Source organism: Lepidochelys kempii, chromosome 12 (genome assembly GCF_965140265.1).
Source record: "Lepidochelys kempii isolate rLepKem1 chromosome 12, rLepKem1.hap2, whole genome shotgun sequence".
Classification (NCBI taxonomy): domain Eukaryota; kingdom Metazoa; phylum Chordata; order Testudines; family Cheloniidae; genus Lepidochelys; species Lepidochelys kempii.
In genome coordinates, this window is record NC_133267.1 from 25866555 (window position 1) to 25884140 (window position 17586).

The window sequence follows — 17586 nt, forward strand, 5'->3', positions numbered from 1 at the left end:
TCTTATGTGTTTTGGGACTGATCTAACTCTCAATGAAGTCAATGGAAACGCTTCAGTTTACTTCAGTGAGAATTACATCCAGCTGCAGAGGAGGCCATTTATTTAAGTGGGTGGGCAGAGATTGGCTTAGATGAGGGCCACTCATTATTTGTAGAGGTTAGATGAAAAATTATCATATACATGAGTCTGCAGTCGGTGAATACTCAGGCATAAACTTAAGGGTTAGTCTGTTTATTTCCAAAGAGTCGCATGTATCTGCACTGCCCCGGGAACAGACAAGGGAGGAAATTGATCCTCCCCCTTTGCTGCTTGGGTGAAGTAATCTGCAACCTTGGCCAGTACATTGCGGGTAGGGAAATAGAATCAAAGCTTTGCCCACGCTCCCCTCCCAACTGTGCAGAAGGGGGAGTGACTCCATGGAAGCTGCGCTCCCCCATGCTCTGACAGTGTGAGTAGCCCAAGGATAGGCTTCTCCCGCTTAGTTCCCACAGAGGGTGTGTAGGGTGAGCCATAATCTTGCCCTGAATTAACCTCGTCAACTGGCAGACAACTAAAGAAGAGAATGAGCAGTCCCAAATCAGTACAGATGCAACAAAAATCACAGGAGTTCTATGATTTACATGTATGTTCTTTACTAAAAGTTCAGTCTGCAAAGGTCAGTATACTAAAAATACCCCGAATAAAGGAGATGAATACAGACATGTGCCAATGGTAACAGCAAGAAACATTGTGTCCACACTGTTTTTCCTGACAATAACGAGATAAACAAAAGGCCATGTCCTGCACTCAGCCTGCCCACTGGGCACCCTTTGAAGTTAAGAGAGTGTCTGGGGCAAAACCTGATAGCAGGATATAGTTCTCAAACCCAACTCCCATTAAACTCTGGAGAAAGAATCCTGTTGACTTCAGTAGCTAGGGGTTAGTAAGTAGGGGTTAGATTGGACCTTTAAATAGTCCTGTGTTCTCTAAGAAATTAGATTTCTCTATTACATAATTAAAAAGAACTATAGTCAACTCTTCTTACTCTGGCGGTGGTAGTAAAAATCTACTGGAGAGAGGTTATAGTTGCATACAAACCTCTGTTAATGGTATTCTCTGTCCTGAATAGTATCTGGGTCACTTCCATTCAGACTTGTCCAACTATTTCCACAGTAATGTTAGCTTTCACATGTTTAAAAAGAATTACCAACCAGTTTTTAAAAAGTCACTCCTGCAAGTCATTTCAGTGAAATACTAATTGCAAAGTTACTTAGTACAATTAATAACGTACTTTTACTTCTAATTCTAATTTGGAGGAAATTTTAAAAAACCCAACAGTTAAATACTATTTACTAAAAGAAGCACTTTTTCATTGGTCACTGTTCAGAAAGCAAGTATTTCTTTATAGTAAGTATATGACAAGATAACATACTTGTGCACTCAGTGCTAAATTACTTATAGAAGTACTACACTATTGTTAGTAGTATTTTTTTTACTTAAAACATATAAACAATAAATCATTGTTAAGCCCCAAACCAGCAGAAGTATGTGCCTGGCTTCTATGCTGAACGTGAGTATGGAAGATGATGTTCTAGTTGGCTTCTGTGTTCCTCTCTGACAAAGAAGCTGGACATATTTTTGATGGATTGGGCCCTTTGAGTGATGTCTACATAGTATGATAAACAGATGAGTTTATTTTATAAAACAATACACCACAAGGGGGAGCAGACAGCTATTTGTGAACAATCCTGCTACCTGTAATCCAGATTACAGTACTAAGAATGTTTTAACTCTAGTGTATGAACAGAGAGTTTGATTAGATAGCTACAGTTTTAGCACTGGTAACATTTCCCTCACTTGACAAAATACAAATCTGTCATTCTCACCACCGCCTTGATCAAAATGAGAGGTTGGGGGGGAAAATCTGAGCCCTTCACCACCCGTTGAAAATTAATGGAGGGGAATGAAATAAATTAAGGGGGCATTGTCAGGTTAAAAATAATATTTAAAATGTATTTTCTTAGCTGTATGTTCCTAACAACAGATTGGGGACCTGATCCTGTGAGGTGCAACGTGTTTGCAGCTTCAAGAGACACCCCCAGCACCACAACTTTATAGTTACAAAGGAAAGAATTTTCTACACTCTCGTTTACTTTCTAATATTTATAGGTCAGATTCTGTCACCCGTTTACTTGACTAGTACCTTATTCTGCATGGAGTCCCACTGATTCCAGCAGGACTATTCATGGGGTAAGGTCCTACTAAATTCATAGATGCTAAAGCCAGAAGGGACTATTGTGCTCATCCAGGCTGATCTGTTTAGCCCAGGCCATAGAACTACCCCAAAATAATTCATACAGCAGATTTAGAAAAACATCCACTCTTGATTTAAATATTGTCAGTGATGGATTAGTAAGGAACTAAAGGAGGGAAATGAAATTTTACAGCTCTACATGGGTTTATGGAAAATAGATCCTGTCAACCTAATTTGAGATCTTACAAGTTTGGTTGCTAAAGGTAATAGTGTTGATGTAATATACTTAGACATCTGTAGAGCATGTGAGTTGGTATGACATGACATTTTGATTAAAAAACTAGACTAATATAAAATTAACATGGCACACATTGAAAACTGGTTAACTGATAAAGTCTCAAAATGTAACTGTAAATGGGGGATCATCATTTTCATCAATGACCTGGAAGAAAACATAAAGCAAAGATAACATGTACTGTATTCATTTTCATAAGGAGTAATTACATACTTGTCCTTCAGAGGAGATATTAAATGGAGGTCCTTTCTGCCCATATGAAAATTGAAGAACTTTTGCCAGGGAAATATCTGCAAGAGATTTACCAAAACGGGCCAGATCCAATGGCTTCAAAGGTGCTATACTGATTTACACCAGTTAAGGATCTGGACCACAAAGAGTGTATGCTCACCATACCAAGTAAGGTCAAATCTTCATATTTACAGAGTTTACCTCTATTGTTATTGGCAGAATGAGTCAATTTCTCTCAGATATAAGAGTGATAGAGATCTAAGAACAGATGCAAGATTTATGGACAGCTAAATTGCAGTGAAAGAGATCATGAATGATTAAAAGGGTTTTTGCAAAATAAGATTCACTATGTCACTGTGCATGCCAAATCCTGGCATCTATTATTTACTTTGCACTTTGGCAATTACTGCAGGGAAAGGTCCTGATCCCTGGAACATAATCAGTAGGCTCATAATTGAGAAAGACGACTAGCTCATGCCTGGAAATACAGCTTTGTACCATGAGAACCAGGCCTAACCTACCTGCTAGTATTTCAGATTACCTTTCCAGCCATGGCTATGCCAAGCCACCATGCTGTGACAGAATTTTCACAGGTACCAACCCCACCAGGAAGGCTCTTGTAGGCCTTCCTCATCTATTAGCAGTTCTGGAAACCCATTGCTATAGGTCTAGCCAATTAGGATTTCTGAGACTCCATTGACATTTCTAGCACTCCGATATCTTTTTTTAATTTTGAGGTGGGATTGGCACTTTTTGGAATGGCATCAAAAGCAAGGTAGCAATATGTGTAAAGGTTAAGAATAGCAAAATATCGTCTTTCATCACCTTCAAATAGATGAGTAGTTGTGATGACCACATTTTCCAGATTCTATCCAGCCTATTTGAAATATATTTTAAATAAAAATTGTAGGTTTCTTCTTATTTCTAAGACATTTGTTATAATGTACCAATGACGTACACAAACAACACAAACTCTTTTTGCTCTACAACATGCGAATACCATAACATTGACAAATAGTGTCAATTGGCTAATGTATCTACATTAACAGTGGCTAACTTGAATGTGTTTTCAGATGCTTCAGAAATATTGGATGAACTGCTTCTTGCTGTTGTTTTATTCTGCAGTTGTTTATATGAGACACCAGGGAATAATTCAAAGCCCAAAGATAAAAGTTAACCTAAACTTTCAAAATTCACTGTTAAAAAAATCCAGATTCATTTAAAGATATAAAATAGATAAAAGTTTTATGGGTTTTATTCTTCCATTTAAGCCCCATTTTTTTTCATTCTGGCAGACTCCTCCTAAAGAGTGGGTGGAAAGAGCCACTTTCATTTAGATGATTTGGTTGAGAAGGGTTTTGACAGTTAGTTGAAGAATTTTTCAGTACATCCATTGGAACTAGCGGAATGGGGCTATTTTGTTCACACACAACCGTCTCATACGTGGGGGCAGCCTCCAGAGTGAGTGCTGTCAAAGAAATGGATGAGATGGGCTGCTGCAAGTCTTGCAGTCTGACTGGATAATTAGAAGACCTTCCTGTAGTCCCAGAGGCTGCCTCCTCTTCCAAGCTCATGTTTATAGACAATTCATTCCTTTGACGAGGATCTGTCAGAGAATAGGGCGGAGGATCATCTGTAGGAATATAGATTTGTGTCGCTCCAGGCCCAATGCACTCATCATAGCTGAAAGAAAACAAATGCAATGTAAGGTCTGTTGGCAGAATATATCAGACAGTAGTGTTCAATGTAAAAGAGGCAGGTAAAATAAAGGGGAAGCGATTATTCGATATTCCTTCCTCCAGATTGCATTCTCAGCCAGCCACTTTGGAAACTTAAGAGCATGAAAACTTAAATGCATGTCTTCAAAGAGGTCGTGAAAAAGTCAAGATACGCATCAGAGGCTCAATGAGTTTTAAGCTCCAACCCTTTCCAGCAGTGGTAGCCCATAGTAACACCTCACCTGGCATGAGCCAGCAACTGACCACAGCCCTGAAAATGAGGCAGGCTATTTTTTGTTTTATGTGATCGTCACTTTATATATACACACAGGAAGAGACAGACTACCATCTGTCTTACCATCTAAACAGGCGAGGTAGCTCATGGGTGGGAGAAAAAGAAGTACGCCCATTTTACAAACAGGGAATTGAGGCAGAGAGAGTAAGGCACACAGGGAGTCTGTATCACAGCCAGGAATTGAATGCTGGCCTCCTGAGTCATAGTCCAGTGTCTTAACCACAAGAATTTCCTTCCTCTCTTCGTTTACCACATTAGGATAGCTAATTTCTGCTGGCCTGGAGGTGCAGAGGTTAAAGCTCCAGCCACTCTGTCTCTCTTCCCTGCCCACATGCTTGTATAGCGGAAGGAGAGCATCAGGCATGTAGACCTGTTTTCTAGCCTGCTTGGATCTGGAATGCATGAAGTTCTAATGTGACCATGCTGGGGTTTGGTGTCTGACTCCCCCTTAATCATGTGCCTGGCTGCTTGAGGCTCAATTTCAATCTGTCCCCAAATAAAGAAACAGGCTGAAATTTCCTGTCCAAACCCCATCCTGCTCAACTGAATTGCCAGCCAGTTTTGCTGGAGCCAGATAAATTAAGAATCTATTTCCTCAATTGTATTAGCATCTGAGAGATGTCACGGGCCACTTCCTGAACTATGTAATATTTAGAAGGGGTTTGATTCTGCCACATTTGCTCATGGTGAAGAATACTTTTGTCCATGAGTAGTCTTGCTGATTTCAATTAAAGTGCTTGCAGGTGTACGTATCCTATTCAGCATGAATGAGGGTGGCAAAACTGGCTGCAGCAGGCAAAGGAGGGAGTAAAAAAATGCAGCCTGCATTGCTAAAGTATCTGGTTAACAAACCGCTCATAAATCCAGGGGATGTTTCTATTTTTAGCTTCATGGGGCTAGTCCTCCTAAGAGGCAAATGCTTTTAAACTCTGAAATTCAGATTCAGTAATTCAGTAATTGTTTTGTTTTAACTTGTGATCTTTACACATTTTGCAAAAAGTCTGTGGGTTTTTTTTTTTTCAGAAACAAAGTGTAGCAGATAAAAGGTTGAGTTCTTTTCACTCATGCGTCACTTGGAAACCAACTTGGTCCATTGTTTATTAGTCCCACTGAAGCTTCCCGATGTATTTGATTTTCCTTTCAATAAAATCAGACCTTGAGCCAAGGATTAAGAATCTGATGCTGCAAAGTGCCAACTCCGAATTAAGTCAGTGGGAGTGAAATCTACTCAGCACCTTGCAAGGTTGGACTTTTATACAGGTATTCAGAACAGCATGTTTATTTTGAAGGATGCAGAGCCCTTTAAGTGAATAGGAGTCTTTTTGATTGCAATGGACTTGATGGGGCTGACAGAGCATCTATCCAGGCTACAGGTGTTTGAACAGCTTCTAAAACACAATCCAGGAAGCAAAGAATAGCTCCCGGATACCACCTGACTGTAAATTGACACAGCTCCATAGATTTCAATTGGGTTACACTGATTTAAAAGAGCTATCCAGCCCAACAGCCTCTCAAACACCATAACTCAACTCATGTCACAAGAAGTCATCTGGAGCCCATCCAAAGTCTACTCACACTCTCCAAAAGCCCCAGTATCTCAGCCCTCTGCATAAGGGAAAACAGACAGACTTCGCAGGGGGTGTGTTTGAGATATTTCAAACCAGCCATGTAATTGGGTGGATGAATAGTAAGGCTGAGGACCCTTCCCAGCGAACCACCTTCTGGCTGACCCTCAGGATGCTCCACGGTTGTAACTATCAGTATTGTACAGGAAGAGGCAGCCTCCCAAATAAGTGGGTCACAAGCTAGTTACAACTTTATAGGTCAAAACTAACCCCTGAAATCCTACCCAGAAACCAAGAGGCAGCTAATGCCCATCACAGGGCATGGGTGTCCCATAGTGAGAGACTTGGTTTAGCAAGAGGGTTGCCTCAGTTTTCAATGCAGTGCCAGGTAGAGTGGATTGCAGTGCTGAAGACCGGATGGATCATGGCAGTGAGGGAAAGGTTTACGTGCTACTGACCAGACAGAGAGTCGGGGTGAAAGTAATTTAAAGGACTTTCCGGTACTTCGGAGTCCTCAGCAGGGGGACATGGCCTCGACCGGAAGAGGCGGGGGCTTTAAATACGCGGCTAGGAGCCCTGGGGCCTTTAAATCACCCCTGGAGCTATCAGCTGCAGATGCAGCTGGGAGCCCCGGGGCTCAGGAGCGATTTAAAGGGCCCCGGGCTCTGGCCGCCGCTACTGCAGCGGAACTCCAGGCCCTTTAAGTCACCTCCGGAGCCCTGCCACCGCTACCCTGGGGCTCCGGCAGTTGGGCTCGGGTGGTGCTTTCAAGGTCCCCGGGGGCTCCAGCCACTGCGGGGAGCCCCAGGGATTCGGGGGGGGGTGTGCTTTAAAGGGCCCTGGTAGCAGCCGGAGCCCCTGGCCCTTTAAATCAGCGCCAGGGCCCCCCTGCTACTCTGGGGCTCCAGCAGCGGGGCTCTGGCTGCACTTTAAAGGGCCTGGAGCTCCAGCCACTGCAGGGAGCCTGGGGCCCTTTAAAGCGCCAGCCTGGGGAAGCCGGTCTGGTCTGGCCCGGCACACGGCTCTTGATGGTACGCTGCACTGGACCATACCGCAGAGAGGAGAAAGCAGCTGTTCTAGTACCTGACTGAAGTTATTGTGAATTCTGACATTGACTAAAATGGGACAGGGTACAGGATCAAGGCCCTAGTCACCGTTATTATCTGATCACCAACAATTCCTTTCCTAGGATTCAAAATAATCTCTTTTAATATCTGTGATGGATTGTAGCACAGCTCTATAAAACTAAAATGCTGAGCGGGATAAACATCAAAATGGTCCTTTGTGAAACAGACTTTGAGCAGGCTTTTAAACATCAAAATGAACAGAAACAGAATGACCATAGCCAATACTTGCTTTTCAGTCTGTCTTATGTAAAATAGCAATATGTTCTCAAAACTATGATACCCGCACGAGGAAATAAAGAAACAGATCAACAGAGCCAGACATGTACCCAGAAGCCTCCTGCTGCGAGACAAGCCCAAGAAAGAAACAAACACAACTCCACTGGCCATCACATACAGTCCTCAGCTAAAACCTCTTCAACACATCCTCACTGATCTACAACCCATCCTGGACAACGATCCCTCGCTTTCACAGGCCTTGGGGGCAGGCCAGTCCTCTCCCACAGACAACCTGCCAACCTAAAGCATATTCTCACCAGCAACGACACACCGCACCATAGTAACTCTAACTCAGAAACCAATCCATGCAACAAACCTCGATGCCAACTCTGCCCACATATCTACACCAGTGACACCATCACAGGACCTAACCAGATCAGCTACACCATCACCGGTTCATTCACCTGCACGTCCACCAATGTAATCTACGTCATCATCTTCCAGCAATGCCCCTCTGCCATATACATCGGCCAAACTGGACAGTCCCTACGTAAAAGGATAAATGGACACAAATCAGATATTAGGAATGGCAATATACAAAAACCTGTAGGAGGACACTTCAACCTCCCTGGACACACAATAGCAGTTGTAAAGGTAGCCATCCTGTGAAGGGTTAATGTCTAGCTATTCCACCTGGAAGCAGGCGGGGCACACCCTGACTGTTTCCTAGAAGCAATGCACACATTGCTCTATCCAAGGACAAGGGCTAGATATGAACCCTGAGAACTTGATTGTTTGGACAGCAACTGTGGGAGGTTTCTTTAGCCTGGGCTCAAGGCCTGAGAACCAGGATTGTAGTAGATAGAGGATGGTAACTAAGCATATGAATCAACGTCATACATTCCTTTGTGTAGCAGTGTGTAATGCTTAGGGGGAGAAATATAATAAAAGGAGAAGGTGGAAGGCAGGGGGGGCAGAACAGCCCATCTCCGCTGACCAGCCTGCTTGCTTGCATAAAGCTGTGTTCTGTCTCATCACTGAACCGCAACAACTGGCGCCCAAACGTGGGGCCCTCAGCACTCACCTCGCCCGGCAAGGGTTTCAGACGCGTCACTCATCCACTTCGTGGATCCCGGTGAGTATTTTTCATTGTGGTAAGTATGGGAAGCTCCCTCTCTGCTTTGCAAGTGCAACACCGTAATGAGCTGCAGTATTTGCTGCGTAAGGCTCAGCATGACTGCCCGGCTCGAGAACTCACTCTCCTGCTACAGGAGGTGCGTGCCAAGTGCCCGTGGTATCCTGAAGCTGGAAGCCTTAAGCTAGCGGACTGGGAGCGATTGGGCCAGACATTGCACAAAGAGCCTCGGGCACCCGTGCAGGCTTTACATGCCTGGCACCTCTGCCGCGACGTGGTACAGCGTGTCGCCTCGGACAGACCCTCCCTCGCGAGGCTGGTGCTCTCGCCGCCCCCGTCCGCCCCTGCAGCCATCCCCCCTCCTGGCGATGCGACACAGCGTGTCGCCTCGGAAAGGCCCTCTCCAGCCCCAACAGAGGAGCTGCCGATCCTGCCACCCTCGTCCGCTCCTGCAGCCATCCCTCCCCCTGCTTCGCCCCCAGTGCCTCTATTACCACCACCTCCCTGGCCTTCCCCACCGGAGCCGGTGTGTGATCACCCTCCCCCCATGGGGCCCCCTGGAGAGTCATCTGCATCTGCTCAGAAGCTTTCGCTGGTGCAACAAATGGTTCACGCAGCGAAAGTTCGATCAGATCTTACAGCAGAGGAGCTGGCTGATCTGGTCTCCGTTTGCCCGGTGACCTGGCAGAATGATGACCAGGGCAACCCCGTGGGCACCTGGACCACTCTGCCATACTCGGTGGTTAGAGAGGTAAAGAAAGCAATTCGTGAATTTGGCCTGACTAGCACCTTTGTGCGTGGTCTCATTGAAGGGATGGGTGCTGGGTACTCCCTAATCCCTGAGGATTGGAAAACGCTGCTGCGCATGATGTTGTCACCCAGTCAGTATGTTATTTGGCTTAGTGAGTATCGGCAGATGGCAGAACGCCAAGCCCAGGTATATAGAGAGCAAGGTATCATTTATGAGCATTTGGCAGGGGAGGGCCAGTTTGCTACTATTGAGATGCAGTCTCAACTCCCTCAGGCTGTCTTCCCCATTATTTCCACCTGTGCCCAGCATGCTTTCAAGAAGGTCCCGGATTCAGGCAAGCCTACCAAAAGCTTTGTCAGTATCCGTCAGGGTGCCTTAGAGTCCTTTTTGGATTTTACCAACAGATTGCAGGAGGACACTGACTTTCAGCTGCCAGGGGAGGTCTGTGCCATACCTACACAGGTGATGGGACCTCTCCCTGCCGGCTTTGTAGGTCTTGTTCTCCCTCGCTCACATGCTGGGAAACAGGGCTTTTTTGTCATTCCAGGGGTCATTGATGCTGATTACACTGGCATTATTAAGGTTCAGGTGTGGACTCATCTTCCACAGTCGCTCCCGCGTGGACGGTCAATTGCACAATTGATTTTAGTTCCCTATCAGGTGCCAGCTGCCGAGGATCGAACTCGGGGTGGAGGAGGCTTTGGATCGACGTTGTCTCACTCGCCGTCTCACAGCGCGTCTTCTTGCCACTCGTCATTTCCCTTACTTTGTTGCTCATATTCGCAGTCATACCCCTCTGCCTGGGCCACTCACTGAGGGCAATGCACGCGCCGATTGCGCGTTGCGTGGTCAGGTAAATTCCCTTTTTTCTGACCCCATTGAAAGCCATGCCTTTTTTCATCAGTCTGCCTCTGTTTTGGCCCGGCAGTTTCACATTCCTGCTGATCATGCACGTTCCATTGTTCGTTCCTGCCCCCACTGTGCTGCTGCTGCTCCTACCTTTTCTTATGCCGTTAACCCCCGAGGTACCGCAGCAAATCAGCTGTGGCAAATGGATGTTACTCATGTACCACAATTCCGCCCCTATTCATTTTTACATGTTTCCGTTGATACTTATTCAGGCTTCCTTTGGGCAACCCCACAACGTGGGGAAGCCACTAACAAAGTTATTCACCATTTGCTGGCCTGCTTTTCTGTTATGGGTCGCCCTTGCCAAGTTAAAACAGATAATGCCCCAGCCTACTGCTCTGCAGCCCTCTCCACCTTTTGTGCCCGCTGGGACGTCCGTCTTAAACACGGAATCCCTTATAATTCCACGGGCCAAGCCATTGTTGAACATGCCAATCGCACACTCAAAACCTTGCTAGATAAACAATTAAAACAAGGGGAGCTGCGTCTCCGAACCTTAGGAGACATTCAACAACAGATGTATATTCTCTTGTTTACTTTAAATAATTTAACACTGAATGCAGATCAGCAGACCCCTGCGGATCGGCATTTTCACAAATCTGAGGTACTGGAAAGACCGCATGTCTTTTACCGTCAGCTGCCCGATCCACAGTGGCTGGGCCCAGCACCTCTAATCACTTGGGGTTGGGGATATGCTGCTGTGTCTCTCCCTGCAGGACCGTTGTGGGTTCCAGCCCGGTGCGTGCGACCAGCACTTAAACAACATGGCATGGCACCAGGGGCTGTCGAATCCCATACCAGAGTTTCAGCTGACCTTGGAGGAGACCGCGTTGCCCCCCGAGTCGACAACGGCGGGACGGAAACGGAGGAGGCGTAACGTCCCAAGCCAGCCCGTGACATGGGGAGCAGTAAAAGCGTTGGTCGCCACGGCTCAACGAAAACTGGCAGCAGATCAGCAGCCAGAAACTTCTAAGACTTTGTTTGTGGCGATTCTCGCCCAAATCACTGCTAATTCTGTGATGATTGTGTGCCTTTTGTGCCTGCTATTTTCTGTAGGGGTTGGCTCGGAAGCGCCTCCCCCGTTACAAGCCCGAAGGAGAATAAGATACTGTTCTCTGCTTATGCTAATCTTTTCTCCCAGTATTTTAGCATGGCTAATTGGGGCCCGGCCAACTATACTCTGCCTCGCACGGCTATATCCCTTCACACACCGTACCCGGCCGGGGCTCACAATGTCACCTGTGCGCGTGTAGTTAACTGCACTAGTACAAAGGTGCCATTGGGCTGTCAAAAAATTTCTCAATCCCTTTTAAATTGTTCCCATGCTGTTAATGTTTCATATAATTATGGCCATATCATCCTACCATCAGGATGGGTTTTTACTTGTGGTTCATGCACCTTTAATTATATTCCTGCAAATTTAAGTGATGGCACCCTTTGCTGTCTTAGTAGAATGATACTTATATTGCCTTTTGCTGGTTATAATTGTAGTAAAAGAAGTGTACCCCTTTTAGATGATTATATTGCAGATGTTAAGCTTTTGGTTATTTTGTGTTTGTAATCATTGGGCTTATTTTTTGTTGTTGCTGTGTACAATGTATTCCTTCCTTGTTAAGACTTTGTAAAATTTTGCCCTGGAAAGCTCCCCAGGTTATGTCCTTGTCTGTCTGGGAGTTAAATAGCATGACAAAACAAATTGGCGGCTACCATGAGATGGCCAACTATCAATAAACAAAAAAGGGGAGATGAAGGGTTAATGTCTAGCTATTCCACCTGGAAGCAGGCGGGGCACACCTTGACTGTTTCCTAGAAGCAATGCACACATTGCTCTATCCAAGGACAAGGGCTAGATATGAACCCTGAGAACTTGATTGTTTGGACAGCAACTGTGGGAGGTTTCTTTAGCCTGGGCTCAAGGCCTGAGAACCAGGATTGTAGTAGATAGAGGATGGTAACTAAGCATATGAATCAACGTCATACATTCCTTTGTGTAGCAGTGTGTAATGCTTAGGGGGAGAAATATAATAAAAGGAGAAGGTGGAAGGCAGGGGGGGCAGAACAGCCCATCTCCGCTGACCAGCCTGCTTGCTTGCATAAAGCTGTGTTCTGTCTCATCACTGAACCGCAACAATCCTGCAGCAAAAAACCTTCAGGACCAGACTTCAACGAGAAACTGCTGAGCTTCAGTTCATTTGCGAATGTGACACTGTCAGCTCAGGACTAAACAAAGACTGTGACTGGCTATCCAACTACAAAAGCAGTTTCTCCTCCCTTGGTGTTCACACCTCAACTGCTAGAAGAAGGCCTCATCCTCCCTGATTGATCTAACCTCGTTATTCCTAGCCTGATTCTTGCTTGCATATTTACACCTGCCTCTGAAAATTTCTACTACTTGCAGCCGACGAAGTGGGTATTCACCCACGAAAGCTCATACTCCACTACGTCTGTTAGTCGAAAGGTGCCACAGGACTCTTTTCAGCTTTTCCAGATCCAGACTAACATGGCTACCCCTCTGATACTTACCAATATGATCTTTCTCAATCTGTGTTCTGGAGAAATAAAAAAACAAACAAACCACCACTGCAGATTCAATTACCTTGCTTTTTTTTTGGTAATCAGGATCACATTTTAAAAATCTAATAGGGCACACTTGCCAGGTTTTCAATTAAATACCTTTTTGGCATTCTCAGTGCTGAATCTGCAGATTATCATTGCAAAGCAGGCAACTACAAATCATTCAAAGAGTGTTTTTTTACTCTGGAAGCGAGAAATACATTGTTGTATTTCATTTGCATTTCAGGGTCTTGATGTTAATGTTGAATTAGTCTTCTCTGAAAATACGTACGTGTTCAGTATATAAGTTGTTCTTGGCTAAGGATAGTGCTTCATTAGCTCACAATGCACAATTAACCCTGCAAATAACTATAATTATTATTTATCATAGGTGGCACAGGTAGTGATGCCTATAATTGAGTGCCCAAAATTTTCTATTATTGGATGCCAAGAATAAAAAGAAATATTGAGTAGCTACCCATTCACTAAACACCATCTGTCCTGTGCACTGAATGAGGCAGGGTCCTGAGGAAAGAACAGTACATGCTTATGTAATTAAAGCCTATATTATAATGCATTATACACAAGAGGGTCAAACGAAGGTTACACAGGCATTTCCTAACTTTTGAGTGCTTGACTTTGCAACCGTAACTTTCTTCTAATGGGGGGCGGTGGGCTGTATTTAGGTACTGCAGTAATGCGTATACTAATGTATGCAATATCACAGGGCTGACTCGTTCTTTACACACACTAACACACAGCCCCAGCTCTAAAGAACTCACACTATGTGAACGTCATTCTGCAAACCCTTGCTCATGTGAGTTGTCCTTACTTACAGGAGTAATAGACCATCTCAAAAGAGTGTTGATAACACATTTATTCCACTCCACACAGTCATGGTTTTTGGGTATGCCTCATGTGTTTCACAAACCATTCCTCCTCAAGGAGTTTTTAGGAAGTTTAAAACAATTGAATAGGGATTATTTCTTGCATCTTTCCACCTGCAAAACCAGGTGCCTTAGTTACCATCAGTCCCACTGTACATGGCACAGAGAGAGTAACAAACCCCTCTAAATATGACCTTAACAAGCTTTTTTAAATACACTGAAAAGTCACAGTTTTAAAGTCAGATTTATCAGGCTCTTCCAGGGTTAGAACTGAGCACTGGGTCCCAATGGAAAGCTGGAAATCTGCATTTCCCAACAGCCCTGAAGAGGTTGTGAGATGATGTGTTTTAAAGCCATGAAGTATTTATGTATGCAAAGGCTGTCAGTGGCCCTGGGCTGAATCTTCCCCTATTCTTGGCCTCTGTTGGGGGTAATTTTGGGGTGAAGTTCTACATTTGGGGACAGAAGATGGAACAGACCCCTCCACTGTACTGAAGGCTGCCTGGCATCGTCAGGCTGTGCCTTGGTGGGTAGGCCTGCTAGCCTGCAGCTCTGGGCCACCTGCTCCTTGGCTCCTCGCTTCCTGCATCCCAGCAGCAGACAGACCCAAGGTAGAAGGAGGGGAGCTGCCCAACCAACAAGGCATTTTAAATAGGGGTGGGGCAAAGAGGCAGGAAGTTACTGGGCTGACACATTGTTCATCACACCAGAGAGGTGTGGAGGGGCATGAGAAGGGCCAGCCTTGAGCTGGGGTGTGTGTGTCTTTTTATGCACCTGTGACATATGGCATTGGCTCCATTTGCCTCCAACTGAAATTGGCTCCTACTCTGCTCCTTGCCCTAGTCTCTTTGCTCCATGGAGTGGATTGTCTCTGGGACAGAAAAGCATATGGTCCAAGAAGACAGTGGGTATACAGCAGCAAGGTAGGGAGATCCAAGCAGCAGTAACTGGGGGAGGAAGGGCATTAACGTGTGTATTGGGGAGGTATTAGTTGTGTTGGGGTAAGGAATGAGCATCTGTGTGTTTGTCAGGGAGAGGGTTTGCATTAATAATAGCTGACATATTGTGTGTGTGTGTGTAGCTGCAGTAACTAAGGAGGAAAGTGGGCACCAGTTTGTGTGTGAAGGGGCAGGAGGGAATAGGACTGCTGCATTACTGAACTGGGGCAGCCAGGCAAGGGCTCCAAACAATCGGAATGTGTTACCCCTGTGCACTGTTGCATGTCTTGCTATAACTGACAGATTATAATGTTTTTAAAAAAAAGGAGTACTTGTGGCACCTTAGAGACTAACCAATTTATTTGAGCATGAGCTTTCGTGAGCTACAGCTCACTTCATCAGATGTTTACCGTGGAAACTGCAGCAGACTTTATATACACACAGAAATCATGAAACAATACCTCCTCCCACCCCACTGTCCTGCTGGTAATAGCTTATCTAAAGTGATCAACAGGTGGGACATTTCCAGCACAAATCCAGGTTTTCTCACCCTCCACCCCCCCACACAAATTCACTCTCCTGCTGGTGCTAGCCCATCCAAAGTGACAACTCTTTACATAATCAAGTCGGGCTATTTCCTGCATAGATCAAATAGCCCGACTTGATTATGTAAAGAGTTGTCACTTTGGATGGGCTAGCACCAGCAGGAGAGTGAATTTGTGTGGGGGGGTGGAGGGTGAGAAAACCTGGATTTGTGCTGGAAATGTCCCACCTGTTGATCACTTTAGATAAGCTATTACCAGCAGGACAGTGGGGTGGGAGGAGGTATTGTTTCATGATTTCTGTGTGTATATAAAGTCTGCTGCAGTTTCCACGGTAAACATCTGATGAAGTGAGCTGTAGCTCACGAAAGCTCATGCTCAAATAAATTGGTTAGTCTCTAAGGTGCCACAAGTACTCCTTTTCTTTTTGCGAATACAGACTAACACGGCTGTTCCTCTGAAACCTGTCAATGTTTTTAAAGTGTAAAACTTGTTTTCTCGTGTGTGAATTCAGATTTGCAATCCCTAAGAGGTTGATTTAGGGGAGGAAGGCTGTTACAACTCACAAAACTGGTTTAATTGACTCACGTTGGTGAGAAAACACCCTTAAAAGCCAGGCTTTGCATTAAAAAAAACACAATGAAGACTCAATTATGGCGGAACATGCAATACAACACAGGTGTCACATTTTGGTCACACATTTTGATGACTTGTGTTACACACTGGATGTTTTGGAGGCTGAGTGGCATAAGATGCAAATGCTTCTATGTCAGGTTGATTAAAAATGGATGGTGGTTTGAAGCTGATGGAATGTTGGAATGGCACAGCAAGTCCTTGGGAGATGGATCCAGGGGCAGAGGGTAGATGTGATGGTCTAAGGTACATAGTAGCTTCTGCAGTTTATTAAACAGCTACACTACATTTGGATATATACACTTTTATTTTCAGTAGTTCTGCAGTTTATTAAACAGCACAAAGGATATATACACTTTTATTTTCAGTAGTTTGGTACAAGAGTGTGGGTTGCTGTCGAGGGATTGGGGAAGGACTAAAATCTTCCATTGTTGTATGCAGTGTAGTTATAGCCATGTTGGTCCCAGATATTAGAGAGCCAAGGTGACTGAGGTAATATCTTTTATTGGACCAACTTCTGTTGGGGAGAGAGCCAAGCTTTAAGAACTCCGTGTAAGCTTGTTTCTCACCAACAGAAGTTGGTGCAATAAAAGATATAATGTCACCCACCATGTCTCTCTACATTATAATCAGCATTCTCAAGCTTGGCTCTATTTATCCCTTTACTTTCCTAGTAAGACAGTATACATTTCATTTTACAGCCATCCAATTAATAGTACAACTATACTAAGAAGAGTCAGTGCCCGTTCTTGATATTAGCTGCCAGTTCTATATCTTAACTAAACTTGAGATGGTGTGTAGGATTTGTCAAGAGCTCAGTTCACTCAGACCTCAGTCACGCCGTGCATTCCAACTCACTTTTCCGCCTGAATCAGTGTCAAGGTTCTTGTTTGTTCTCCCCACAGTTCACATACAGCCAGCGTTTAAATTGGTTTTTTAAATGTTGGCAACAAAAGTCACATTATTCTTGGTGCTCTTGTTCCATTTATTTTGTAGAGTAACATGTCTTACAACATTCAGGTTAAACAGAAATGTCAACAGCCTAGCAGTCTAACTAGGGAAGGGTTGAACTGACTTGAATACAAGAAGAACCAAACTGACCCTTAGAAAATGGAACCTGGTGTTGATTAAAAAGGGTGGTTAACGTTTTTACTGGTTGTTTTCATTTTTGTGTTCCTTTACACTTCCTGCTTTTCCCTGGGATTCAAAGTGGAAATACCGCACAGGAAAAAAAAGTCAATATGTACCATGTCAGTGACATCCGAAACACCTGAAGGACAGTGTAAAAGAAGAAAATGTCTTTTCTCCTTTGAAATAAGGGGAAAGGGGAAAATAGATGTCAAAAGGTGGAAAATTCTACAAAGGAGGGCCCCAATCTGGCAAAGACTCATGCACATGCTTAACTTTACTACCATGAATAGCCCCATCAATTTCAATTGGACTACTTACAATAGTGAAGCTAAGCATGTATGTGTTTGCAAGATTGGGTTTAAGTGCACAATGCCTAAAGTAGTGAGCACTTGGAGACATAATTTGATATTAGGAAGATGAAACTTGT

At 44.5% G+C, this 17586-nt stretch overlaps 2 protein-coding genes across 6 annotated transcripts in view; one reads left to right on the forward strand and one right to left on the reverse strand.

Annotated features, from left to right (window-relative positions):
* The window catches only part of LOC140896325 (uncharacterized), a 20879-nt gene extending 8306 nt beyond the window's left edge, over window positions 1-12573 (forward strand). For both annotated transcript variants that reach the window (XM_073307954.1, XM_073307955.1), the window contains 2 exons: window positions 5796-9566; window positions 11192-12573. In XM_073307954.1, the coding sequence (XP_073164055.1) occupies window positions 8841-9566; window positions 11192-11728 (1263 nt within the window). In that variant the 5' untranslated portion in view covers window positions 5796-8840 and the 3' untranslated portion in view covers window positions 11729-12573. The remainder of the gene's footprint in view (window positions 1-5795; window positions 9567-11191) is intronic.
* BEAN1 (brain expressed associated with NEDD4 1) overlaps window positions 616-17586 on the reverse strand; it is a 119360-nt gene continuing 102389 nt past the window's right edge. For all 4 annotated transcript variants that reach the window (XM_073307956.1, XM_073307958.1, XM_073307957.1 and 1 more), the window contains one exon: window positions 616-4442. In XM_073307956.1, the coding sequence (XP_073164057.1) occupies window positions 4043-4442 (400 nt within the window). In that variant the 3' untranslated portion in view covers window positions 616-4042. The remainder of the gene's footprint in view (window positions 4443-17586) is intronic.